This window comes from Sarcophilus harrisii, chromosome 6, assembly GCF_902635505.1.
Source record: "Sarcophilus harrisii chromosome 6, mSarHar1.11, whole genome shotgun sequence".
Lineage (NCBI taxonomy): Eukaryota > Metazoa > Chordata > Mammalia > Dasyuromorphia > Dasyuridae > Sarcophilus > Sarcophilus harrisii.
The window spans coordinates 236,318,528-236,344,576 of NC_045431.1; the positions used below are offsets into that span (position 1 = coordinate 236,318,528).

The window sequence follows — 26,049 nt, forward strand, 5'->3', positions numbered from 1 at the left end:
TTCTCCTGCCTCCTGGGTGCTTGGGGCCACCCCCCTGGTGGGCTCTCCTGGATGTTCAGGGCCACCCTCGTGGGCTCTCCTGCCTCCTGGGCGCTCGGGGCCCCCCTGCCTGGAGCTCGGATCTTCTGGGCAGGTCTTCCCTGTTGGGCTGAGCTTCTCTGCTTGGCTTCCTTCCTTCTGCCCAGGCCAGGCCTCTGTGAGACTCGAAGAGATTCCGCCCCCCCCACCCCAAAGGTCCCCAGAGGCCGGGTCTCCCTGCACTGTTCTTGTCACCGTCCCCCTTAGATGCCATGTGGCCGAAGGACAGAGCTGGGTTCTTTTTGACTTTTGCACCCTGGGTACCAGGCAAAGGGTCCTGCCCGTGGGTGTAGCAGTGTGAGCAAGAGGGAGTTGTTTTAGGTTAACTATTTTCCCTGCAGGCCTCCTTCTACAACACAGAAGTGCCCCCGAGGCCCTCCCGGAGGCAGCACGAGAGAGTAGTGCCCCCCAGGCTTTGGCTCCCAATCAGGAGGGTCATGCAGGCTGGGCGGGCAGGAAGGCAGTTTCTCCCTGACTCGGTCTACACCTGGGGAGCTCTCTGTCCGTACAGAGTCTGGGGCTCCCAAGCCCCCTGGACACTCCCTCGGCCCGATTGCCAACAGCCCCCTCGGCCACGAGGGCCAGACTGGCAGGGCTGTGAGGAGGGGCCATCCCCCAAGGAGAAGTGTCTCCATTTCCGTCCCTGACTTCGAAGCAAATGGAGAAATCCACGGGCTGCGGCCCACGCTCCGAGGCTGGTGAATGGTGAGCGGGGGGGTGCTGTCCCTGGGCCAAGGGTCTCTGCTCCCAATCAGTACCAGGGAGCAGGGCTGGAGATGTCCTAGCCCAGGGTGGGAATGGACTCGGAGCCAGCCTCCCTCAGGGAAGCCGTCTCCCGTCCCTTGGCTTACGGCCCGGGTTCCGAAGGCACGGGGTCTGATGCGACCGCTTTGCGCCTCGACAGACGCCACAAGGGAGAAGGGAAGGCGCTGCTGGCACGCCACAGCTCCCTGGGTGAGGAAGCTCTCCTGGAGAAGCCGCCCTTCCTGCAGCCGGACTCCGGGGGGAGCCGTGGGGAGCTCCGGGGTCCTGCTCCAGCGCCAAGCGCTTTAGGAGCCGGGGCTTCGGGGGCGAGAAAACTTGCCTGTTCAGATATGTAGAAAGTATGGCTGTTGGTCTGGGGGTGATACCAGCAGCAGCGGAAGGTCTCTCCGAGGATGGGATTGTAAGGCTTCTTGATTCCCTGCAAGAGGAAGAGCAAGCTTCACCTCAGAGGCTGCAGCCAGAGCCTTCCCCCAGGGAACGCTGGGCCGTCTCGGGTGGCTGCTCCTAGCTACTGAGCCCCCACTGCCGGCTTCAGGTACTGGCTGGGAGCCCCTAAGCCAAAGCCCCCTAACTGCCTAGTGACCCACCCACCTCTTTTGGAGGAAGGCAAAGGGTGCTAGGATCCTAGAGCTGAAAGCTGGAAGGGTTAGGGGCTGTGGCCCTCAATTCTTCTCCCTTCTCTGGAGGGAAACAAGGCAAATGACCCACAAGATTTGCCAACCATCCGGGGCTATTGTCACTATACTGGTCTTTGCACTAACTGGCTAAGGGGTGGAAGGTGTCAGGGTCCAAATCAGAGGGTCCCTAAAAAGGGGTTAGACGTTACATTTCATAAAACTAACCGAAGTTCTGTCTACTGATGCAGCACAAGAGATGTAAAAAGGGAAAAAAAAAAAAAAAAAAAAAAAAAAAGAGGAAAGCCAAATCAGAGGGTCCCACAGTGAGGAGTAGGGGATGCTCTCAGATCCTCAGGCCTTTATGGGGTGCCCTTGTCTTGGATCCTCAGGCCCTTAAGGGGATTTAAGGCTTTCTAAGGGGTCACCATATCAGGATAGGGTAAGTCACCTCCTAGGCTGATCCCCTCCAAGGGAGACAGCCTGCCTCCGGCACATGGGGTGGACTGTGGCGGCTCTTTCTTGTGATGGAAGCAGTCTAGTTTGGGGACGGAGGTAAGGGGTGGGCAGTGAGCTTTCAGCTGCAGTGAACCAATCAATCAGATCGCCCCGATCACGGAACTCGGCCGTCCTGTGGTTTTTCTTACCTTCGGTTTCTTGTAGAAGCCGGACAGATACCATCTTACAACTTGCTTCATACGAGTTAAAGGATCTTCTTCCAGAACAGCCCTGGCACCAAGAGGCAACAAGTAAGTCCTTAAGAGCAGAGGGTTCCATGGCTTGTTCCATTTCCCAGCCACCCCACACAGCCAGAACTGGGGTAGCATCTGGCAGGGCTGTGGCCACTCCACACAGTCCATCGGCACAATCTGCTCGAGATGAGGCGGGGACCTCCACAAGGCAGGGGGCCACTGAGGCAAGGATGGGGTCACTGACCCATACCGAAAGACCCCTGCCAGCAGATGGAGTCGGAAGACCCCATATCACCATTATTTCCACTCTACTGGGCTTTTATTTACTTTGTCAAGTATTGCCCAATTATACTTTCATTTGGTTGGGGGAATTGAGGGATTATATCTGCAAACTGTGTGTTTAACACCTTTGGTACAGCAGAGAGAATTCTGGGTTTGGATTGAGGACATCCTGGCTTCCAATCCCACCTCAGATACTCGCTAGTTGGGTGACCCTGAGCATGTGCCTCATTTCCTTCCTCTGTAAAGTGAGGGTTGTGACCACGATAGCCACTATGCCTTTGGGGTGCCTAAATCTGGCCCTCTGACCTCTTCATGTGCCAATGTGGACTTTCCTATGACCTTTCCAAAAAGCTGGAAGGAGGGATGATTGTGTCTGGCTGTTGAGGGCAGGCCTGGGAATATGTGGGTAAGTGCGTGGGCTTGGAGAGAAGATTTAGGATGGCAGGAAGAAGCTTCCGACAAGGAAAGTTAGCTGTAAAGTGGGATGCCGGTTAATTGCTCCACTGAAGGAAGTGGGACATGTCGCCTGGAGATGAGAAGATCTGGGGAGGGGGAAACAGTAAAGGGGGAAACTGTGGAATAGAGATTAAGCTTCTGTTTGGAGGAGCCAAAGAGATATGTTTATAAAGAAGCAAAGGGAGAGATTGAAAAGTTGAAAGGGCTGCCTGGGGAGGCGGGGGGTTCACCCTCCCTGAAAACCTATGGCAGCTGAATGGCCACTTGTGAGAAGGCAGGCTGAGGGCATGGCTGTTCGGACACATTGCGTTTAGGAGGCATTTGAGGTACCCAGCAGCTTTAAGCTCTAGCCCAGATCCCTGAGGTACTCCAGACCTTCCTCTACAGCTAATGACTGCTCTTGGGTCTGGCCATTCAACAAGGTCCTAATCTACTTAATTGTGCTCTTCTCCGCCTTCCATCTCTCCATCTTTCCCACAATATTGCAGGAGACTCTAATAAACCTTTTGCGGATATCTCGGTGAGCCACATCTCCTGTCTCCCTTTGATCTGCCAGCCCAGTCAGCCGGGCCAATCCAGAAAGGCTGGTCTGGAACAACCAGTTTTTGAGATCTTTGTGATCAAGGTTTATTCTTTTGAGATACCCCCCCCTTCAAGGACAATCTGTGATTCTGTCAGCGACCGACTCGGTTCTCTGCAGCCTATAGTTTGCAGTGTGTTGCCTTCTCCCTTTGAGACCTGGGACAGCTCCAGGTCCACGTAAGGATGGCCCTTATCAGAGCTGTCCAGCAATGGCCTCGGGAGGCTCATGAGTGGCTACAAGTGGAAGGTCTGCAAGCAGAGGCAGCCTGCTGGGGAGGCCCCCAGGGCCACACATCCCACAATCTCTGAGCTGGGCCCTGAGCCAAGACCCCTCTGCCACAGAGAAGGGCTCAGGTCCCCGTGGGTGGGCTGGCTCAGTGAAGGGTTCTGTCACTGCTGGGGTCAGAGCCCCTGAGCCTTAGCATGAGGAGAGTCAATCCCCTAGCTTTGCTCGGCTCTCTCTCTGGCCCCGTGCCTCATTCTCCGGCCCCGTGCCTCACTCTCCGGCCCCATGCCTCACTCTCCGGCCCCGTGCCTCTGCCCCATTTAAAGCCCAAATCTCCATCTGCTCAAGTGAAAGGCCCTGACGCTGAGCTGGAAGGAGCTTGGAACCCCTCTCACTCTCCAGGTGAGCCAATGGGCCCAGAGAGGCCAAGGAACAGCTGGAGTTTGCACAGGAAGGAGGTGGCAGCAGCTCACTCTCACCCCAAGCCCTGACTGTGAACTGCCGGGATTCCCATTTCTGGTCCCTCCCATCTAACCCGACCAATATCCATGGAGCCTGAAGAGACGCAAGGCCCCGGGCCGGGTGCTGTGACACGGGGCGGGGGGATGGCCTTCAGCTCAAGAAGCTCTTTCTCTAATGGGGAATTAGACAAGGAGACTGCTGGCTGTTGCTGCCCCTCTGACGGGATCGTCCTCCACAGGGGGACTCAGGGCAGGGGAGCCCTAAACCTTCGACACCCCGACTGCTAAGCACAGGGCAGCTCGGAGCGCCCCCGTGGATAGCACGCCGGGACTTCCTGGCTCCAAACAGCCTTGGGCGCTTCCTAGCTGTGTGACCCTGGGCCAGCCACCCAGCTCTGTTTGCCTTGGTTTCCTCATCTATAAAATGGGTTGGAGAAGGAAATGGTCAGCGCCCCCCAGTATCTCTGCCCAGAAACCCCTAAATGGGGCCGTGGAGAGTCACCTGTGACTGAACTGACCGAACAATACCAGCACCACCCCTAGCAAAGTGCTCTGCATGCCCTAGGTGATTAATGTCTCTGGCTTAATTACACGGACTCGAACTCTCAAAGCTGTGTGCTGTGTGTCAGGGCTCTTATGTGTCGTGTGTACTGTGTGTCAGGACTGTTGTGTTCCATGTATGTTGTATGTCGGGGCTCTTGTGTGTGCTGTGTGTCGGGGCTCTTATGTGTCATATGTATGGCACATTGGGGCTGCGTGTGCCATGTATGTTGTATGTCGGGGCTGTTGTGTATGTTATGTGTCGGGGCTGTTGTGTTGCTCATTCTGAGGCTGTGTGTGCTGTGTAGGTTGAGTGTTGGGGCTCTAATGTGTGCTGTGTGCTGTGCATGTTGTGTGTGTTGTGCGTTGGGGCTCTTGTGTGTAGTGTGTATGGCGCGTCGGGGCTGTGTGTGCCATGCATGTTGTATGTCGGGGCTTTGTGTTGTGTGCCTGATGTTGTATGTCGGGGCTGTTGTGTATGTTATGTGTCGGGGCTGTTGTGTTGCTCATTCTGAGGCTGTGTGTGCTGTGTAGGTTGAGTGTTGGGGCTCTAATGTGTGCTGTGTGCTGTGCATGTTGTGTGTGTTGTGCGTTGGGGCTCTTGTGTGTAGTGTGTATGGCGCGTCGGGGCTGTGTGTGCCATGCATGTTGTATGTCGGGGCTCTTGTGTGTGTGTGTGCTGTGTGTGTTGTGTGTGCTGTGCGTCGGGGCTCATATGTGTCATATGTATGGCACATTGGGGCTGTGTGTGCCGTGTATGTTGTATGTCGGGGCTGTTGTGTATGTTATGTGTCGGGGCTGTTGTGTTGCACATTTTGAGGCTGTGTGTGCTGTGTAGGTTGCGTGTTGGGGCTCTCATGTGTGCTGTGTGCTGTGCATGTTGTATGTCGGGGCTCTTGTGTGTGTGTGTGTGCTGTGTGTGTTGTGTGTGCTGTGCGTCGGGGCTCATATGTGTCGTATGTATGGCACATTGGGGCTGTGTGTGCCGTGTATGCTGTGCGTCGGAGCCCTCATGGGCGCTGTGCATCGGCCGGGGCTGCGGCCGGGCGGGCACTCACTGAGACAGCAGGTCGGCGTGGTAGTAGTAGTCGGAGAGCTTATTGAGGAAGGAGCGCGGCTCCAGGATGAAGGTGGGCAGCACGACGCGCGACAGGTCCATCCCCGGCCTCAGCTGTTTCAGCAGGATCCAGATGAGGCTCTTGTTCTCTTCGGAGACTGTCTCCGTCTGTGACGATTCTCCCGTCTGAGGGAAGAGAAAGCTCAGCCCGAGGCAGGACCCACTGTCTCCTCACCCTGGGGGCGGCTGCCCGGCTTCACAAGGAGCTCCCTGCCTCTGTCCGGACTCGGACTCTGCGCCCTTGTCGGGAGAGAGGCCCTGGACTCTGCACCCCTGTCCCGGGTAAAGGGCCCAGACTTAGCTCTCAGAGGCCCTGGACTGAGTGTCTCTGTCCATGGTACTACAGACTCCATGCTTGTCGATGACAGAGGCCCCAGACTCTGTGCCCCTGTTGGTGACAGAGGCCCCAGACTCGTGCCCTTGGGGCCCTGTCCATGGTGCTGAGGACTCCACACCCCTGTCCCCGGGGTCCCAGACTCTGCAGAGGCCGCTGACTCGGTGCCTCTGACTCGGTCCAGGACCCAAGAGCTGGGGCTGGGCTGGCCATCCAGGACCATTGATTGACCTAATACATCCCAAGCTCTAAAGCTTCCTGGTCGCACCAGGAGGCGCCTGATTCTTCTGGGGTTGAGATGATGGATGGCACTCACAGTATGGCCGCCTTTACAGCCCGCACTTAGTAGGCTGGTTGAATTGATTTGTTTGCCCCTCCCCCCAGCTCTATTACTGACAGAGGTCCATGGGGACTGGGGGTGGGGGCTAGTTTAGAGGGGGCAGGGCTGTCTGTTCTTAGAAGGCATGGGGGTGGGGCTCCCAGAAGCTGGGGAGCAGGACCTCACATGGAGATGGAGGCGAGGGCAGAGCGTGCTCTAGGCAAGGAGCCGGAGGGAGGCAGGGAGGCCAGCATGTAGCTGGGGAGGGGGAACGTGGCAAAGGCCGGACCTGCCCGAGGCAGGGGCAGCTTGGGCTGAGCCCCTCCTGGTGCTGGCAGGAGCCGTGACCAGGGACAAGCCTTCCTGCCTCACTTGGCTCATCCATAACGTGGGGCCGTCCTGCACAGGCCCGTAGGACCCCACTGCTCCCCCCCGCTCCACGGGGGCATCCGGCTCCTACCTCCCCAAACTCTTCGTAGATCTGCTCGATGTACGTGGTCCCCTTTTTCTCCTGCCCGAGCTCCCCGGGGGTCTCCGACTGGTCACTCTCGCTGTCGTTGGTCTTGCGGCTGTTCTCCCGGGTCTCGTTCTCCGACCCCTCGATGGTGTCTTTCTCTGACCTGTCTGAAAAGGCGTCGTTCTCCAGCTGGTGGTTCTCCAGGGAGGCTTCCGTCAGCCTGGAACACAGGGGGAGGCCCGGTGATGCTGTCTGCTCACTGGGCACTATCCAGAGCAGCTGGTGTAAACTGAGGCACCGAGGCAGGCGGGGAAGAAGGGGGCGATAGCCTCTCATCAGAAAGGCCAAGTCTGTCTGGTTCTGGCCCTCCCCTTCCCCCTCTCCCCCCCGGCCTCCCTTCCCTGGCCCGGCCCGTGGCTTACTGAAAGAGATCCTGGTCCGAGATGGTCCCAGCGTGCAGCAGCCCGTCCAGGGGCACCGGGGAGGAGTCCGGCTGGCTGGTCAGCTCCCCGTCCTTCCCTGGCTTGGAGGTGCTGAGCCGGAAGAGGCTGGAGCAGCGCAAGGCCAGCTCCAGGGCGTCCAGCCAGCAGCGGCCTGTGGGGACAACGACCAGGTGGCTCGCGTGCGACCGAGCGTGTCCCCAGATCCTGTGCCAGCCGCCTTTGGGCGGGGTCTGACGGACAGGACCCACGGGCAGAGGGCTGACTCTCTCAGAGCAGGAGCCACTCTCCAGAGGTCGGCGGGCACAGAGGGCACAGCGGGTCTCAGAGAAAGGGTTTCAGAGTGTTGGCGACTGGCTGGCAGACTGGCAGGGAGGGAGACCCGGCTGGCCCCGAGCCATCATGCCCCGGGGGGAGGGCCAGGCTGGGGAGTCAGTGTGAAAGACAGGGACCCAAGTCATTGTTGGTGGAGCTGTAGCCGCTGAAGAAAGCCGGGGGATGCTGGGGGCTTGGGATTGTCTTCCCCTCAATAGCATTTTATGTTCCCAAATCTACGCGCAGAGGGGCTTCTCAACATTCATTTGGGAGACTTTGTGTCCCACAATTTTCTCCCTCTCTCCCTGACCCCCCCAGCCCCCAAGAGGGCAGGCCGTGGGGCTTAGGTTAAATACATTTAACTCCTTTTAGAGGATAAAGTCATTAAAAACCAGTGAAAACTCTCTCCTGACCCAGAGGCCTCCGAGGTCAGTGCCGGCCAGAACGGTCCCGCTGACTCAAAATACTGCTGGCGGCTCCTTGTGGCGGCGAGAGCTAGTGCTCGCTGGCCGAGTCCCAGCGCATTTATTAGGCCCCTACTACATGCAAGAACCGTGCTAGGCTCTGGCGGTGCAAAAGGAGGCAGTTTCTGGCCTCAAGGAGCATATCTGACTGTGCTTAGGAGAGTGCTCCCTGGGAGGCCTGGGAAGCCTCATGTGGCCCGAAGCAGAGGGAAGGGGGAGCTCATGTCCACAAGCACAAGGAAGTAGAAGTAGAAAGAGCTACACAAAGAACCGTCCCTGGGAAACGAAAGCCCCTCCTCCCTTCTCTGCAGGTCGCAGGTCAGCCTCGGTGGGGGGTGGGGGGACTGTCTGCTAATCACAGGGAGGGGGAGACGGGGGGATGCACTGGAGAGGAAAGACTTTCCTGAAGGAAAAACGGCAAGTCCTTTCCGGCTGGGGCCCACCTTCGCCTGGTCCACATACTTAACATACGCATTATTATTATCATCAGTCTGCCATGTGGTGGCGAACGCTCCAAGATGCTGTTTTGGAGACCTGCCTGTTCCTGCCTTTGACCATTAGGGCATAGCGCCCAGTCCCAAATATTCAGCTCATTGCCCATGAACCTCACAGAGTAGGCCCTTCTCAGGGACATTTGCCTCAACTGTGCTAAGTGGTACAGGATCTGCACACAGTAAGTGATTAATGATTGCTTTTTCATTCATGAACTAAACAAAAATTAAGTGTTTTCCTTACAGGGAGGAAGGAAACAAGCATTTCTTTATATTTCTCTCTCTATCAATCTTTTTCTTTCTGTATTTATCTGTCTATCTATCTATCTTTTATCAATCGATCTTCCTATTTATTTATCTATCTATCCATCATCCATCCTTCTTTCTATCAATCAAATCCATCTTTCTATTTATCAGTCTATCTTTCTATCTATTGATCCATCTATCTTTCTGATTGTCAATCTATCTATATCTGTCTTTCTATTTATCTATCCAAGCATCCCACCCATCCTTTTTTCTATCTATCAATCTATTTTTCTTACTATCTGTCTCTCTATTTATCTATCAATCTATCTTTCTGTCTGTCTGCCTATCTATTTATCTATCTTTCTTTCTGTTTATTTATCTGTCTATCAGTCTTTCTGTTTGTCAATTTATCTACTTTTCTATTTATCTGTCTATCATTTATCAATCTATCTTTCTATTTATCTATCTATCCATCCATCCTTTCTGTCTATCTATCTGGCTGCCTATCTAATCAATCTTTCTATTTATCTATGTCTATCTATCTATTTATCAATCCATTGTTCTATCTATCTATCCATCCAGTCTTCTATCTATGTAGCTATCTATTAATCTATCTTTCTTTCTGCCTGTCTTTCTATCTACTCATCCATCATTCTTTCTGTTGTATCAATCTATCTATCTATCTATCAATCTATTCTACTTATCTATCTAACCATCTTTCTACCTATGTATCTATCTATTTATCAATCTATCTTTGTCAATGTATCTATCTACCTGTATTTATGTCTATCATTTATCAATCTATCTCTTTCTATTTTATCTATCCATCCATCCTTTCTGTCTGTTTAACTGTCTGCCTATCTTTCTATTTATGTCTATGTCTCTATCTATTTATCAATCTATCTTTCTTTCTGCCTGTCTGTCTTTCTATTTATCCATCCTTCTTTCTATCTGCCTATTTATCGATCTATCTTTCTGTCTATTTATTTATCCATCTGTGTATCTGTCTATCTATCTTTCTATCAATCTATCTTTCTGTCTGCCTATCTATTTCTCAATCTGTCTTTCTATTTATCTATCTATCCATCCATCCTTCTTTCTATCTTTATTTATCTGTCTGCCTATCAATCTATCTTTCTATCTTTCTGTTTGTCTATCAATCCATCTATTTATCTGTCTATATCTATCTATCCATCTTTCTTTTTTCTATCTATCTTTCTTTCTATTTATCTGTCTGTCAATTTATGTCTATCTATCTATCATTGATCAATCTTTCTATTTATCTGTCTATCATTTATCAATCTATTTATCTATCCATCCATCCATCCTTCTTTCTGCCTGTCTATCAATCTTTCTTTGTCTATTTATCTGTCTATGTCTATCTATTTATCAATCTATTTTTTTGTCTATTTCTTTGTCTGTCTATCCATCCATTCTTCCTTCTTTTTTTCTGTCTATCAATTTATTTTTCTTTCTGCCTATTTATGTCTGCTTATGTATCTATCAATCTATCTTATCTTTCTTTGTGTCTATTTATTTATCAATCTGTCTTTCTATTTATATATCTATTCATCCATCCTTCTATCTTTCTGTCTATCAATCTATCTTTCTTTCTGCTTGTTTATCTGTCTGCTTATCTATGTATCTATCTTATCTTTCTGTCTACTTATCTATCAATCTATCTTTCTTTGTGTCTATTTATCTGTCTATCAATCTATCTAACTTTCTGTCTGTCTATTTATCTATCTTATTGTCTATCATTTATCAATCTATCTATCCTTTCTATCTATCCATCTATCAATCTATCTACTATCCTCCTATCTATTTGTCTGTCTGTCTGTCTATCTATCTACCTACCTACCTTTCTATCTATCTGTGTATATTTTCCCCCCAATTACTTATTAAAACAACTTAAAACCTTTTTTTGGTGAAGTTGAGTTCCCAATTCTGTTCCTCCCTCTTCCCTCCCTGAGACGGTAGCAATCAGCAATCATGTGAGACGTTTCCACATTAGTCATTTAAAACAAGCATTTATTAAGCACCTACTGTGTATCAGACACCTTTACACACTGGGGAAAGGAAAAGAGGTAAAAGACCGCAGCCCTGTCCTCAGGGAGCTCACAATCAAATCCGGACAAAGTAAGCTAGGAACAGGAAAAACGGGAAGTCATTCTTGGGGAAGCTTCCTGCAGCGGGGAGCTTTCCGCTGGGCCTTAAGGAAGCCAGGGAGGCCAGGAGTCAGAGCCAGGGGGAGGGCCCGGCAATGCTTGTTTCAGGGTGGTGGGGGAGGGCAGGGGCTGCAGACGCTTCCTTAGACCACCATGAGAGGGCTCTGAAGGGCAAAGATGGAAGAGGAGTCCTGGCGAGTCACGCTCTCAGCCTTGGGGCCAGGGCCCCAAAGGTGGAGACTGGGGCCCCAGGGGGGGCTTTGGGGGCTCTGTCTCATGTATGACAAGGGAAGAAACTGAGGTCCAAAGAAAAGGCCCAAGGCCACCTTGTGAATAAATGTAGAGTCCAGCCAAGAAGCCCGGCCTGGGGCCCCTGGGGCTCCTCGGGCCACCTCTTTTCTGGGGTCCTCCGGCTTCCCTCAGGGAGCTCCTAGCCCAGGGAATGGGATCCTGGGTGGCAAGTAAGGCCCAAGCTCAGGCTGTTGGGGTCCCTGTGACCTGTGGGGGTGCCCTGAAGGATGGCCCCGGGGGTGGCGTGTCCTGAGACACTTCATGTTCTCACATCCTACCAAGAAAATGACTGGGTGGTTCTCGGCTCTGGTCTAGAACCTGTTGTTCTGCAAAGAGAAGCTCTGTAGCCAAGGGCTGAGGGAGTCACTGAGTAGCTCCAGGACTCGCTCCGCTGTGCCCGGCAAGCCCTGGGGCAGAGACTCTGGATACAGGGACCGGACTGAGAAGGCGTCTATTACTGCTTGTTGTCTTTGTGTTCTGGAGAGACCTCCCTGCTCCTTACCCCTGTGGCCTCAGTTTCCCCTTCTGCCAAACGAGGAGACTCCACTGGGCTACAACATCTGGCTGCAGGGTGGGAGGAGCTGGCCGTGTCCAGCCTGGCTCACAGACGGCACTTAATAAGTGCGCGTGATTGTAGGGAAGCAGAGTGAGGCGTGAGCCAGGTGGAGCATGGGCTAGGGGGTGAGAGGGGGCCCCCAGAGAGGAGGACCCCGGAGAACAGGCCCCCGGGCCCTTCTGCTCCACCAAGCTGGGGGCTGAGCTGCAGCGGCAGCACTTTAGAACAGACCAGAAGGGAAGCCGGGTGAGGGCAGGGAGGAGGACTTACCGTCGGACTCAGAGGGTGCCCTGAAGATGAGATAACTGCTGGGGAGCGGCTGGGTGATGGAGCCCACGTTCTCGCCTTTGGGGCCCTGTGGAGCAGACACACAAGCAGGTGATGGAGCCCAGGAGCCCCCCTGCCCCCCCCGCCCCACTCTGGGCTCCACCCTGGCCCCCTCCCCCCCAATTACAGGAACCTCCCCCCGCCCCTCCACCCTCTGGGTTCTTCCCCTCTTGGGGCCCCCCTCAGTGCCCACCTTCATGGCCCAGATGGACTGGTCCAGGGGGTGGAAGAGCTTGAAGCAGAAGCCGTCCTTCTTGGAAGGCCGCTCGATGAGCTCGCACGAGTGCAGCAGGATGGTGCCCACCCACTGGCCCACCTTGGGCGTCTTGTAAACCAGCAGCACGCCCGGCTTCAGGATGCACCAGAGCTTGGTCCAGCCCTTCAGGGTCCCCCGGATCTGAGGCGGGGCAGGGGAGAGCCTCAGGAAGGCCGCGGGGCTCCCTCCCGCTCCTCGGCCGGCCCAGAGCAGCACCCCCATTTCAGGGGCGGAGCACCCCACCCCCACTCTCCCCTCCCCTTATGTTCTCCCTCCCTTTCTCCCCCCTCCTTCCTGGGCTGGTTTACTCCCGGAGAAGACAGCGGTCTGTTCTGCTTCGGACGGCAGGCCAGTGACAGCCAGCCTGGCCGGGGACCAGCCCTGGAAGGTTTGCCCCAGCCTCTTGGGCCGTGACTGGGCCTTTGGGGCCTTGACCCAGCCCCCTCTGACCACCCGGGGCCCGAGGGGGAAGAGGAGCAAGTGGTCTGAGTGTCCCTGGAGCTGGACAGCAGGGGTAGGGGGGCGGCCTTCCTGATTCAGGGGCGCCGGCCGCTCCTCTCCCCAGAGGCCGCCATCTTTGGGCTTAGTGATGGACCTAGGCATCCGCCCCGTGGGCACACATACACACACACAGACACACACACACACACACACACTCTCCCAGCTTAAGTCCTCCTCCCTGCCCTCACCCTGGGGGCGGGACCATCTTGGTTCTCCAAAATGAGGGCCATGGGCCCCCCCGGGTCTCACCACGACCTTCTGGAAGCCCGTACCTTCAGCCAGTCAGCCATGATGACCACGCTGGGGTCCTTGAGGGCGCTGAAGAGCTGCTGGGTGGCCCGCTTCTTCTCCTGGCGGTAATTCCTCTTCTGGACCTGATGGGGGGAGGCGGCTCGGGGTTAGGGGGGAGAGGAGGGAGAGAGGGGGAGGAGAAGAAGAGGAGAAGAAAGAGAGGAGGAGGGGAAGGGGTAGAGAGGAGCCGGGAGAAGGTAGGGGAAGGGCGGGGGCAGCCGGAGGGGAAGCCAGGCTCATCCTCCCCCCCACTTAGGGCTGGTGTCAGAGGAAGGAGCGAGCCTGGAAAGCTCCCAGCCCCCAAGTCTCCCTCACCTTGAGAGTTTCCTTCTTGGTGACTTTGGCTGTTGGGGACAAGGACTCTCGGTCAGACCCATTGCAGAGCCGGTAGTCATTGTTCTGTGCAAAAAGAGGTTCAGAGGCGCTCAGACAGCGCTCAGGTGTACTCAGGTGGCGCTCAGACAGTGCTCAGGTGTACTCAGGTGGTGCTCAGACAGCACTCAGGTGTACTCAGGTGGCGCTCAGACAGTGCTCAGGCCACTCAGACAGCGCTCGGGCACCCTCAGGAGGAAGCGGCTCCCGAGGGATGGGCAGGGACATCAGTGCCTCGGGGACTGAGCTCACTCCCAGCCTCACCCCTAGATGCGCCCCCCCCCCCCCCCCCCCCCCCCCCACCTCGCCCTGGCCTGGCTCTTCAGCCCCTCCACCTCCTCTGGGAGCTCAGGACTTCTCTGCCCCGGGGACGATGGTGCCACAGCAATGTCTCCTCAGGCTCGATCTGGTCCTCCCCAGAGCAGGAAGCGCCCCCGGCCTGGCCCGAGTCCAGTTGTTCCCGTGTTTTGGTGGGGGAGGGGCCGAGGCCTGGAGCCAGCCCCCTCCCCGTGTCCCCCTCCCCCATCCCCACCAAGGCTGGGCGGGGGCTCACCTGCAGGGTTCTGGTCAAGGACACCGGCGTCGGAGGCACTTCATCCTTCAACAGGGGCACCCCATTGGTGCTTTCCATGTCCTTCCCTGCACCAGAGGGAGGGAGCCAGTGACACCTGGGAGGGGGGCTCCCCGCCAGCCCCTCCCCCAGTGCCCCCAGGGGGAGCCTCTGCCCAGAGGCAGGCGGGAGTGGGGAAGGTGGGGCTCTTCCCTCCCAGGGCGGGGCTACCCTCTGGCCGCTGCCTCTGGCCTTGGGCCACTCGGTTGCCATCCTGTCACTGCCCATCCTCCAGCGTATTCCACTCCCGTATCCCTGTTTGACAGGGCGTTAAACTGAGGCTTCAGGGGGTAAACTGAGGCGTGTGAGAGACCATGTGTGTGCCCAAGAGCACTGCATGTGTGTGTGTGAGCACATGCACGTGAAGCTGAGTGTGAGTGCATGAGCATGGGGGGAAGCCGCCTCGCTGGGGGTTGGGTGGAAGTCACTGACTGCTCGTTTTGCTGCTCAATCAGCCTCCAGACCTGGGGTGTTTACGGCCTCCACCCCGATCTCCCCGAGGCCACAGGCTTCAGCAGCAGGAGGGGGAGGGTTACACAAGGAGGCAGAGGAGGGGGATTTTGGGGGCAGGGACTGACTGGATACAACCTCAGGGCCAGGCTGGGAGGAGGGGTTTCTAGGTCTGAGTCCTGGAAGGTAGTGGGGCCTGAACCCCAATCCCTGTTTCTTTAAAATGAGGGCTTGGGGGCCTGACCCACTTTTGAGCCATGACCCTAAGAGGTCTCCTCATGTCTCTCTCAGAGCCTCAATTTCCCCCCGCCCTGGGAGAGATGCTCATGGACTGCCATCGGCACAGGAGACCTGTGGCCCTTCACTGGGGGACTTCTCATGGGGGCTTCCCCTCAGCAGCCTGGGGGGTCAGGAGCGCCCACCTCGGTCCCCCCAACCTTGTTCCCCCCACCTCAGTCCCCCCCACCTCGGCCCCAGGGACGACACCTTCCCAGCAAGGACTGACCTGGACTAAGAGGGTAGATCTCATGGTCTCCACTGAAGAAGAGGTTCCTGGTCAGTTTCCGAGGGTCAATTTTCTGGGGGGTGGAGGAAGGTGGACAGAGGGAAAACCTGCGCCGGAGAAAGTTCTCCTCCTTCATGGCGTGAGCTGTGGGGGTTCTCTGAAAGGAAGCGACAGCAGCGGTTCAGACCGAGGATGGGGAAGCGAGACATTTTGTGCCCACTGACTCCGAGGCCCCCGAAACCCCACCACGGCCCGCCGAGCTCGGGCTCCATGCTGGGAGAGGGTAAGGCCCCGGGCTGCCCGGGAGGCAGGTTCCAGCCTGGGGCCCGCCCAACTCAGCCCCCTCCGCCTCCACAGCCACCCAAAGGTCCGGAAGGTTTGGAGGTGCCTTTGGGGACCACAGAAGCTCCTATTTCCTACACGAGCCTTGAGTTACATCCATAGTACTTTTACTGCTCCCCAAGGCAGCGCCCAGCCAGCCACGCGATACCCTTCTACATCGCCGATCAGCCGCCCGGCCTCCATGGGGCCTCCATCCTCCTGAGAGCGCCAAACCCACAGGGCCTGAGAAGTCGCTCTGGACTCGACCTAGCTCTGGTCTAACTGGGAGCTATCTATCACCTCCTCTCACCAGGCCTTGGTTTCACTGTCTGTAAAAGGGGAGGTCTGGATGAGAGTGCTGGGAAAGCCCCTTCTAGCTTAACCTTCTATAACCACGCTTGCCCCTCGTTCCGTGTTTCCCCGAGTGCCCTGATCAATTCCTTCATTTTGTCCTCACAAGAACCCTGTAAAGGAGGCAGAGCCGGCCGGGATTGCTACTCCCACTTTACAGATGAGAAAGATGGGGTCCTCTGGGGGAGGACGGCCCGGTTAAGATGACACCAAGAGCTTCAATTTCATGGGAAAAAACAAAATCCTACATGGAGGCTTCCAAAGTCGGCCTTGACCGTCCAGGATGAGTGTAGGGAGCCAGCGGCTCTTGCAACAAAAGGCTCTGGAGCTTTCCGGCGACTGGCCCGGCCAATAAAAGCAGCCCCAGGGCCAAAGAGCAGCCCGCAGAAGCAACATGGTGGCTTGGGGAGCTCAGCCTGGGGGCCGAGTGGCCAGGAAGGGCAGTGAGTCTTCCTGTGCCCCGGTCAGGCCCCATCTGGATAACCAGGACCAGATCTCGGTGCCCCTTTGTTCACTTTTTAGGGAAGACCACTCAGAGGAGATGAGGAGGGGGAAGGGTTGTAAGTCTGCACCAGGAGGCTGCTCCTGTAGAAGGGAGCGCTAAGGGCAGTGTGATGGCTGTGGAAGCTGGCACAGTCCCTGGAGAACTCACGTGCAACAGGATTAGGTGGCGGTCCTACCTAGATCAAGAGGGCAGGGCTAGGTGTGTGCTTGTGTAGACAGAGAGGCAGGTGTGGGCTGATGGGGTGGGCTCAGGGTGGCTCACTGGAGGTCTTTGCTAAGAGGCTGGGGATCCACATGTTGGGTAGACCATGTCCTCGGGAAGAGGCTGGGGATTCATGTGTTGGGTAGATCATGTCCTCAGGAAGAGGCTGGGATCCACATGTCAGGTAGATCACATCCTTCCAAAGAGGCTGGGGATCCATATGTCAGGTGGATCACATCCTTGTAAAGGGGCCAGGGATCCATGTGTCAGGTAGATTATGCTTTGGGAAGAGGCTGGGGATCCATGTGTCAGGTAGATCACATCCTCAGGAAGAGACAGGATCCATGTGTCAAGTAGATCACTTCCTTGGGAAGAAGCTGGGGATCCACATGACAGGTAGATTATATCCTTGCAAAGAGGCTGGGGACCCATGTGTTGGGTAGATTACATCCTCAGGAAGAGACCGGGTAGATCATGTCTTTGGGAAGAGGTTGGGAATCCATGTGTTGGGTAGATCACATCCTCGGGAAGAGACTGAGGATCCATGTGTTGGGTAGATCACGTCTTTGCAAAAAGGCTGGGGATTCATGTGTCCGATAGACCATGCTTTGGGAAGAGTCTGGTGATCCATGTGTTGGGTAAATCACGTCTTTGCAAAGAGGCTGGGGATCCATGTGTTGGGTAGATCACGTCCTTGGGAAGAGGCTGGGGATCCATGTATCAGGTAGATCATGCTTTGGGAAGAGACTGGGGATCCATGTGTCGGGTAGATCTTGGAGGCTGTAGTCAGCCAAACTGAGACCTGCTGAGGACCTAGCTTAAAAGGCCGAAGCCTCTCCCTGGGACTGTCTCTGGGCCTCCTGATCTGGCCTCTAGACCCAGAGGGCCCTGGATGGGAAGTGAGGCTTCCAGCTCTCCCTCTCTCATTCCAATTCCCTGCACATCCCGGCAGCACCTCCCTGATGTCATGGGCCTCTTCCAGAACAAAGGGTAAACAGCAGATCCCGGGGGGGTGGGGTGGGGGTGGTTCTTGTTCGGGCATGGGGGGCCCTTTCAGCCCCCTGAGATCTGGAGGCTGGCTCTCCCTGTTGCTTGTGTGTTTAATGTGACTGAGGGAGGATGATGGGTCCAGACCCCTGCGTGGGTCGCAGGGCGACCCTGTGGTTGGGGACGGCCAAAGGGGGCTGTGCTTGCCCTTCCGGCTCCTGGCTCTCCACTGAACACCGGGGAGAAGCAGACGGGGAAGGGGGGGGTCTGGATTCTCCGGAGCCCCCAGGTTCTGGGAGCCGGCCTAGCTTCCTCCCTCTTTGTGACATTATCCCCTCCACTGCTGAGCAAACTCCTTTGTGACTCTGGCTCACCTGCTGTCACGCCTCTTCTACCTGGGACTGTGGCCCAGCAGCTACTGGGAAAGGAAGGCGAGGAGAGGGCTCATCTGCAAACGGGGGGTTAGAACGCACGCTCACAGGGAGCCCCGAGGCTGGACGGCGCCCTGGCCTTGAGCTAGGGTCGACACAGCCGCAAGGTCCGGCCCAAGTGGTAGGAAAGGCCAGAATATGAGGCGCAATCAACTGTGTCCCTCCCCCCCCCCCTCCATCCAAGAGCTTTGAGGAGTTTCCCACATGACACCACTTCTTTCCAGCGCAGAGAACCAAGAGCGGATTCTCATTTTCAAGTCAGGGGAGGGGTCGCAGTCGCTGTGATGACCCCAAGAAGTGACAGTAGAACCTCGCCTGGGGTCAAAGGAGGGGCTCAAATGCTGACTCTGGGACGGTTTAAGGAAGTAACGGGACTGGACCGAGAGGGTTCCTGAGAATCCAAACGTTGTGGACGGATTCCCTCCCACCAAGGCAGGACTCGGGCCGGAGCCTTCCCTGAAGAAAGCACCCAAGTAGGGAAGGATGGAAGGGAGATAAAGGTGTGCAAGATGGAAGGAGGGAAGGAGAAGGGGGGAGGGAGGGAGGAGAGGGAGGAAAAGAGGGAGGAGAGAAAAGGAGGGAGAAAGAGAGGGAAGGAGGGAGAAGGGGAGGGAGGGAGAAGGGAGGAAAAGGAGGGAGAAGGGGAGAAAAGGAGGAGAGGGAAGGAGGAAGGAGAGGGAGGGAGAAGAGAAAGAAAGAAAGAGGGAGGAAAGGGCACTATGGCAAGAGCTCAGCATACCGGCAGCCTAGTCTGAAAGCAGAAATGACTGAAGTTGGTTAACTTAGGCTCCTCTCTGGTCGCAGACAAGGCAGCATTGGTCAGACAGCCTTCTTCAAAGTAGGGGGCTGGGCCCTTTTGGCCCCCTCTGGTTGCCCCTTGATCACATTTCGTCCAGGTCCCATCTCTCTTTCTTCAACTCTGGGCCAATCCAAAGGGAAAAGGGTATCTGAGGTCACAATGGAGAGTCCCAGGACAGGGCTGGCCCCTTGGGGCTTGTGCTTCAGGGAGGCTGAGGCTGAGCCAGAAAAGCTGGGTTCCAGTTCTGGCTGAGGCGAGGACCTCCCTGTCTCTATTGGACCAGGACCCCGGCCTCTGGGGCCCTTCCAGCTCTGCTATTCTGTGGTCCTAGCAGGGGGGAGCTGGGACCTGCTGTACCTGGGAGAGCTGGGACCTACTCTATCTGGGGAGAGCTGGGACCTGCTGTACCTGGGGGAGCTGGGACCTATTATATCTGGGAGAGCTGGGACCTACTGTATCTGGGGGAGTTGGGACCTATTATATCTGGGAGAGCTGGGACCTACTGTATCTGGGGGAGTTGGGACCTACTGTACCTGGGGGAGCTGGGACCTGCTGTACCTGAGGGAGCTGGGATCAGCTGTACCTGGGAGAACTGGGCCCTGCTGTACCTGAGGGAGCTGGGACCTGCTGTACCTGGGGGAGCTGGTCAGAGCTAAGTCACATAAAGAGCCTGGGGGCTTAAGGAGGGAGGAGGATAAAGGCAGTTGACAGGGTAAGAATGAAGTTCAGAGACAGCCAGGGAGGGTAGGAGTGTTCAGGACCAGAAGAGAGGGCAGCCGGGGTGGGGCCGAGGGGAACAGTGAAAGGAAGAAACAAATCTGAGAGGCTGGAGGAAGCCCTGGAAAGGGTGTGTCTGCGGGTGGGGGAGAGTGTGGCTGTGGGCCTGTTTGTGTGTGCTGTGCCCACCTCAGAAAGAGGGGGCTGCCAGGGGGAAACCTCCATGTCTGAAGGTCCCCCATTAGTGCTTCCTCAGCAGCACTTGGAAGACTTTCCCATTCAAGTGCCCCAGTAAAATACAAACACCTCGGGCTGGGGGGCTGGGGAGTGGGGGCCCCTCAGACATCAGACACTCATAAGGTTTTCAGACTCTCTTCTGGGGCCCTCAATGGATCACCAGGCCCTGAAGGAGCCCTGGGACAGCAGTGGAGATGAACCAGAAAAAGGGAGTGTGGGGGAGAAGCCGCCCAAGATGGACTTTGTCCAAAGCAGAGCTTTGCTGTGGGTTATCCCTGCCTGGTTGTGAGCTCTCGAGAGGTGGGAGCTGGAGAAACTGGGGAAAATGAGGCCCAGAGAGAGGAAGGGGCTCCCTGGCCCAGCTCACTGACCGGGCCCTGTGCATCCCCAGTGCAATGGGAGCTCTTGCTGGTGACCAGACAGGAGCCAGAGTCCCTTCTTCCTCAGCCTCCCTTCCCATCGCCGTCGGCACCTCCCAGGCCCATGATGGCCGGGCCCCACGGCCCCAGCGTCGGCAGACGCCCCCATGGCTACAGAGGTTGCCTCCCCCCTTTCCTTCTGGTGCGGGGGAGGGCACAGCCAGGTGGGCCCCCATGCGCAAACAGAACCAAGAAGGATCTCCAGTCAGGTTTTAGGAGCTTCGAGGGGGCTTGGCTCAGGGGCTGTGGCCGCTGCCCTTCCCTCAGGGTCAGTGAGGGCCGGACAGAGCAGTGATGTCTGCCTCAATGTCCCGCTCACTGAGCGGAAGCCCCGGGCTCTCGGGCCCGCAGGCTGGCCACGGTCGGGCCAGGAAGGTGAGCTCACTCAGCCGCCCATTCCCCTGGGCGGGCCCCGGGCACCCTGTCACAGCTCACCAGGCTCGGGCTGCGCCTGCCCCTCGGGCCTGGCGAGAGGAGCCCCTCCCTCCCCGAAGCCCAGCAGGGACACGTGGAAGAGACCTTGCCTTTCTGGGGGACGCAGAAGTCCGGAGGGCGCTCAGCATGCTCACGTACGCCCTCTGCAGGGGAGGCCGGGGAGGCTGAGGTGACTCTGTCCTCATCGGGGGCGACCCAAGAGGCCCGGTGCGCTCGGAGGGTGTTAACGAACATGAAGAGGGCACCGGGACTTTGGGGACAGCCGCTACCGCCTACGCCCCAGGCCAGGATTGGGCTCCAAGTCCGGGGCTTGCTCGTGGCTCTCCAGCGGGAGCTCAGTCATTCACCAACACTCCTGTGCCCCCCCCGGACGTCCAGACATGGGTGTGTTTACTGATATGTGCATGTATCTGCGGCCGGGGCACGGAGTGCTGGTCTGGGAGCCTCGAAGCTCGGGTACCCGAGTTCAAATCCAGCCTCAGACCCTTCCCAGCCGGGTGAGCCCGGGTGCCTCAGTTTCCTCATCTGTAACATGAGCTGGAGAAATGGCCAACCCTCTGGTATCTTTGGCAAGAAAGCCCCAAATAAGGTCATGAAGAGCTGGACACAAGGGAGATGACTGAACAATGCTGCATATATTACATATATGCATATGTATGCAGAGGGACAGAGACAGAGAGACAGGCCAGAGACAGAGATACAGACAGACAGAGATATACAGAGACACAGAGAGACAGAGGGACAGAGACAGAGACAGAAGGACAGAGACAGAGACACAGATACAGACAGAGATATACAGAGACCCAGAGAGACAGAAACAGACACAGACAGAGATGGAAACAGACACAAGAGAGACAGATAGAGAGAGAGCAACAGATAGTGACACAAAGATAATAAGACAGAAACAGACTGAGAAAGAGACAGAAATACAGAGACAGACACAAAGATAGAGACACATAGAGATACAGAAAAATATATAGACAGAAGAGATAATAGAGATAAAAACAGAGACACAGAGAGAAAAGATACAGAGAGTGACACAAAGATACAGTAAGTAGAAACAGACTGAGACAGAAACAGAGAGACACAAAGATATGTAGAGACAGAAAGATAGAGACACAGAGACCTGCAAAGACATATAGACAGAAACAGACAGTAAGAGATAGAGACAGAAACAGAGACAGAGAGACAGTTGGAAACAGACACAGAGAGGCAGATACAGAGAGAAAGAGATACAGAGTGGCACAAAAATACAGTAAGACAGAGACAGAGACACAGAAACAGAGACAAAGACAGACAGACACAGAGACAGAGAGAGGAAGAGGAACAGAGGATGCGGACACAATGTTCTTTAAGCCTGACTACACTTACTAAGCTTAGGGCGGGCCTGGCTTGAGCTGCCCACCTCAGCGTGGGCTCTCTGTTGCCCAATGCCGTTCACCAAGTCCTCCCCTGCTCTCAGACAAGCTGGTGCCCCCTCCGCTGAGCCATGCTCCCTTCCAGTCCCAGCCTCTAAGGGACTGACTGGGCTCAGGGGCTCAAAGAGCTCTGGCCAGATGCCAGGGGCAGAGAGTTGGGAGGGGGCAGGAGGAGCGGGACTGACCACCAGGGAGGAAGGGGGGGGTTTCCTGCGCTGGGCGCCCTGGGGAGCGATAGACGTGCTCCAGCTGTTTCCTGGGAAAGCCTCCCCGGGTGGGCCCGATTGCCTCCTTGTTCCTCCCTTCTGCGGGTCCTGGAATATTCTGGTCCCTTCTCCCTGTGTTGGTCCCAGTGTCCATGTGGCGCTCCCAGCCGGGGGCCTGGGTCCCCCTGGGGCTCCGGGCGGTGCCAGAGCCACGTCCTGCCCGACCGGCCAGAGCTCACTGACCCACCGGCCCTGGGAGCCGCCTCACTGAGTCCCCAGCCCCAAGCAAGAGGGCCAGACCAGGACACTGATTGAGTCTCAGGGCTACTAGCGCACAGTAGGCAGCTGGGTTAAGGGCTCCTTGCACAGGCACTAGGACTGCTGACCCAGGCCCGCGCTCTGGGGGGCTCCCCGGTGACCCCTTATCTGCTCTGCCTCATGCTGACCTGTGGTCCGCCGCCTCCCCACCCCCAGACAAGCCACTGCTTTCCCCTGCCTTGGTTCCAAAAGCCGATTTCTGTGAAGCCGGCTCAGACCTGCCGTTTCTAAGGATCAGAGCCCCTCTTCTACTCCTCATCTGGGGGGGGGGGGGGCAGCCTGAACTCTGACCCTTGGTCCTCCGGGCAGCTCTCCCCTAGCTCCCTGCGCAGCATGAGAACGATGCTTTTGCCCGAGTGGGCAGAGCTTTGGCCCAAAGTGCCGGCCTTCCCTCTGGGCAGGCCGTGGCAATGGGTCCCGGGCTGTCAAACGGCACAGACCAGCCTCCGAGCTGAGGTTCGAGGGGACTTGTGCAGGAGGGCGGGGCCAAGCCCAGGGAGCTGGGAGGTGGGAGCGCTGATGTCCCCTCACCCAAGTGCATGGGGGGGGGGGGGGAACATATTTGCATTTCTAGATTTAATTAAGAGCCGCCCGTGGGCAGGTCTCTGCCAGGGCCCCTTGAGCTGCAGCCACAGCGGCTCCCATGTCTTGTCTCCTTCCCCACCCTGGGCCTTTCCCTCCCCAGCTCTCCTCCTCTCCACCTCCAAAGGGGCCTCTCCCCTCCCCCATGCAGGAGCTGCCTCCTCAGCTTCCCCGCCCTCTCCACTATGTCTGCTAGAGAGAAGCCCTTTGTTTCTCGGCCCATACCTGGGTGGGGGGGAGCCCCCCATGTGCCAGACACAGTGCTAAGAGCTATGGATACAGAGGGGAAAAGGGCACTTCCTGCCCATGAGGAGCTCCCAGTGAAATGAGAAGTGCAGCGTCGCTCTCCCTCACAGACCCCAGCACAGCATTACCCTCCCTCAGGGAACCTAGAGCAGTGCTGCCCTCCCTCACGGACCCTGCCCAGCATTGCCCTCCCTCACGGACCCCAGCACAGCATCGCCCTCCCGCACAGATCCTGCCCAGCATCGCCCTCCCTCACAGACCCTGCCCAGCTTGAGCCACCTGGACCTGAGCTCGGCAAAGTGCTTCCTGACAAGCAACACACATGCATTAAGTACCTACTATGTGCCGCAGGGCACCGTGCTAAGAGCCGGGGACACAGAGAGAGAAAAGGGCAGCCCCTGCCCCGGGGTGGGATGGCCCTGAGCAGGGGAGGCGGCTGGAAGGGAGAGGCTCCCAGGGAGGTCGCAGCAGAAGGCAGAGGGAGGCACATGACCTCCCTGGACATAGACACCTCCGTAAATGCCGCAGGCCGTGTTGTCCCCATTTTACAGATGAGGGAGCCATTAGCCGGGTCCCCCAGCTGGCACGCGCCTGAAGCGCTCCCCGGCGGGCCCAGTGCCCGCTCCCCAGGGGGTGTTTGGCGTTGTGCCCATCTCACTGACGTCCGCGCCCCGGCCCCTGCCCTTCCTGGGCACGCTCTGGGTGACGCGCAGCCGTGGCTCATGCCCTCGGGCTGCTCATGCCCTCCTGGGCCCCCTGGCTCCCCTTTCTAAGGCTGGGACAAGGACACTTGCTAAGGATGAGGAGGAACGGGCGGCTGCCCCACAAGCCCATTATAGAGCCAGGAAGACCGAGGGCGGAAGTGGGCGGCACAAGGGGCCAGACACCAGCGTCTGTCCATGGGGGAGTCCCTGCCCCCCCCCCCCCCCCGCGGTCACGGGGCCGCGCGCCCACGGGCAGAAGTTGCCGCCCCCTCATTTCCCAGGACCCGGGGCTCCCTGCAGGAGGGCGGCTGGGGCCGGGGAGGGCCGCTCTCCCTGGGGTCCCGGGGCGGAGCCCTGAGGGAGGGGCCGGGGCGGGCTCGGGCGGAACGGCACGTAGGCCTGGCTGTGGGGCCGGAGCGCACGGGCCTGGAGACGGAGCTGCCCTTCCCTGGGGCAGGGGCCCTGCCGGGGAGCGCCTCCCAGCCCGCGGGGCCCCTGGGCCCTCCCGCCCGCCCTTCTCCGCGGGCCCCAAGGAGCGGGAGCGAGGAAAGCGGCGGCTCTTGCAGGGAAATGCCCCGCAGCGCAAGGAGGGCAGGGACAGCAGGACACGCAGGCGGAGGCCCGGCTCTGGGCGGGGCGGCAGACGGAGGCTTCAGGCCCGGGGGCCGCCTCCTGAGGACAGTTAGGGGCGCTGGGGGGGGGTCCTGGGCCCCCCCTTCCCCAGGCCCGCAGCAGAGGCCGGAGCAGTGGAAGGCTTGAGCCACACCCACTGGTGCAGCCTGGGAAGCTCCTCCCTCCAGCTCTGACGGAAAACGCCCCTTCCCGGCGGCCGCGGAGCCGCTGTTTCTCTTTTCCCGCCAGCCGCCCATGGGGGCCGGAGACCAGGGGGGCGGGACCAGCCTCTGCCCCGTAATAACTGAGGCGCGGGGGGGGGGGCCGACCCCGGAGACCCGACCGCCGACCCCTCCTCCTTCGGGGAGGGAGGCTGGGGACCCGGGGTGGGGGGAAGCCGGCCCTGCCCTTCGAGGCCTGGGGCTGCAGTCCAGGGGTCGGCCTGCCCCCAAAGCCGGCCCAGAGACCCCAGGGAGGGCATCTTGCCCCGTGCCCACGAGCCACGTCACGGGGTGCTCCAGGCCCCTCCCTGCCCCTCGGGGGCCTCGGGCTGCACACCCCCGCTCACCAGGGTGACTGGGGCCTTTTTCCCTTTATCGTTGTTCAGAAATCAGATCCTCTGGAAACAGTGACGGGAGAAGCGAGCCGCCTCTGGGCTTAGCTCCAAGTCCAGGCCTCCCCCCACCGCCGGCCCACAGCAGGGGGCCACACTCCAAGGCTAGCCCCCCCCCACTGCCCCCCCAGGGGCCACACTCCAAGGCTAGCCCCCCCCCCCCCCTCCCCAGGGGCCACACTCCAAGGCTAGCCCCCCACTCCCCCCTCCGCAGGGCCACACTCCAGCTAGCCTCCCCACTGCCCCAGGGGCCACACTCCAAGGCTAGCCCCCCACTGCCCCCAGGGCCAACCTCAGGCTAGCCCCCCCCACTCCCCCCCTCCGCAGGGGCCACACTCCAAGGCCAGCCCCCACTCCCTCCGCAGGGCCACACTCCAGGCTAGCTCCCCCTTCTCGCTCCTCTCTGGGCCTCTGCCCGGCTCAGCAGCCACTTCTGGAACACTCCCTTCCTTGACACCATGGATGAAGCTCTTGGGGGGAGCTAGTTCTCTGCCAAGCCCCTGACACTTGGGGGGAAACAGCCCAAAACGCCCCCCTGCGGTGCCCCCAGACCCTCTCCTCAGACAGTCTGGAGGATTCCCTGTAACCCCCTCCACAAAAGCTGGGGAGCGACTACAAGGCGGGAGAAGAGCAGGGTTCGAGTCTTCCTCCCTTTATGCACCATGTGACCTCCGATGTGCTTGGTCAAGAAAAGGAAATCCCGGCATCCGGGAGCACCTACTCTGGGCTGGGGATGAGGAC

At 57.7% G+C, this 26,049-nt stretch overlaps 1 protein-coding gene across 2 annotated transcripts in view; it reads right to left on the bottom strand.

The window, feature by feature from the left end:
* The window catches only part of OSBPL5 (oxysterol binding protein like 5), a 62,925-nt gene that overhangs the window by 13,558 nt on the left and 23,318 nt on the right, over nt 1–26,049 (bottom strand). Inside the window, exons 1-12 of one of the 2 annotated variants that reach the window (XM_031942787.1) lie at nt 18,742–19,607; nt 15,207–15,363; nt 14,195–14,280; nt 13,585–13,668; nt 13,251–13,352; nt 12,415–12,618; nt 12,165–12,249; nt 7,346–7,517; nt 6,927–7,143; nt 5,755–5,939; nt 2,105–2,186; nt 1,163–1,261 (exon numbers count right to left, since the gene is read on the bottom strand). In XM_031942787.1, the coding sequence (XP_031798647.1) occupies nt 1,163–1,261; nt 2,105–2,186; nt 5,755–5,939; nt 6,927–7,143; nt 7,346–7,517; nt 12,165–12,249; nt 12,415–12,618; nt 13,251–13,352; nt 13,585–13,668; nt 14,195–14,280; nt 15,207–15,342 (1,452 nt within the window). In that variant the 5' untranslated portion in view covers nt 15,343–15,363; nt 18,742–19,607. Of the gene's footprint in view, nt 1–1,162; nt 1,262–2,104; nt 2,187–5,754; nt 5,940–6,926; nt 7,144–7,345; nt 7,518–12,164; nt 12,250–12,414; nt 12,619–13,250; nt 13,353–13,584; nt 13,669–14,194; nt 14,281–15,206; nt 15,364–18,741; nt 19,608–26,049 lie in introns of those variants that run through there. The other variant, XM_031942786.1, reaches the window with a different exon arrangement.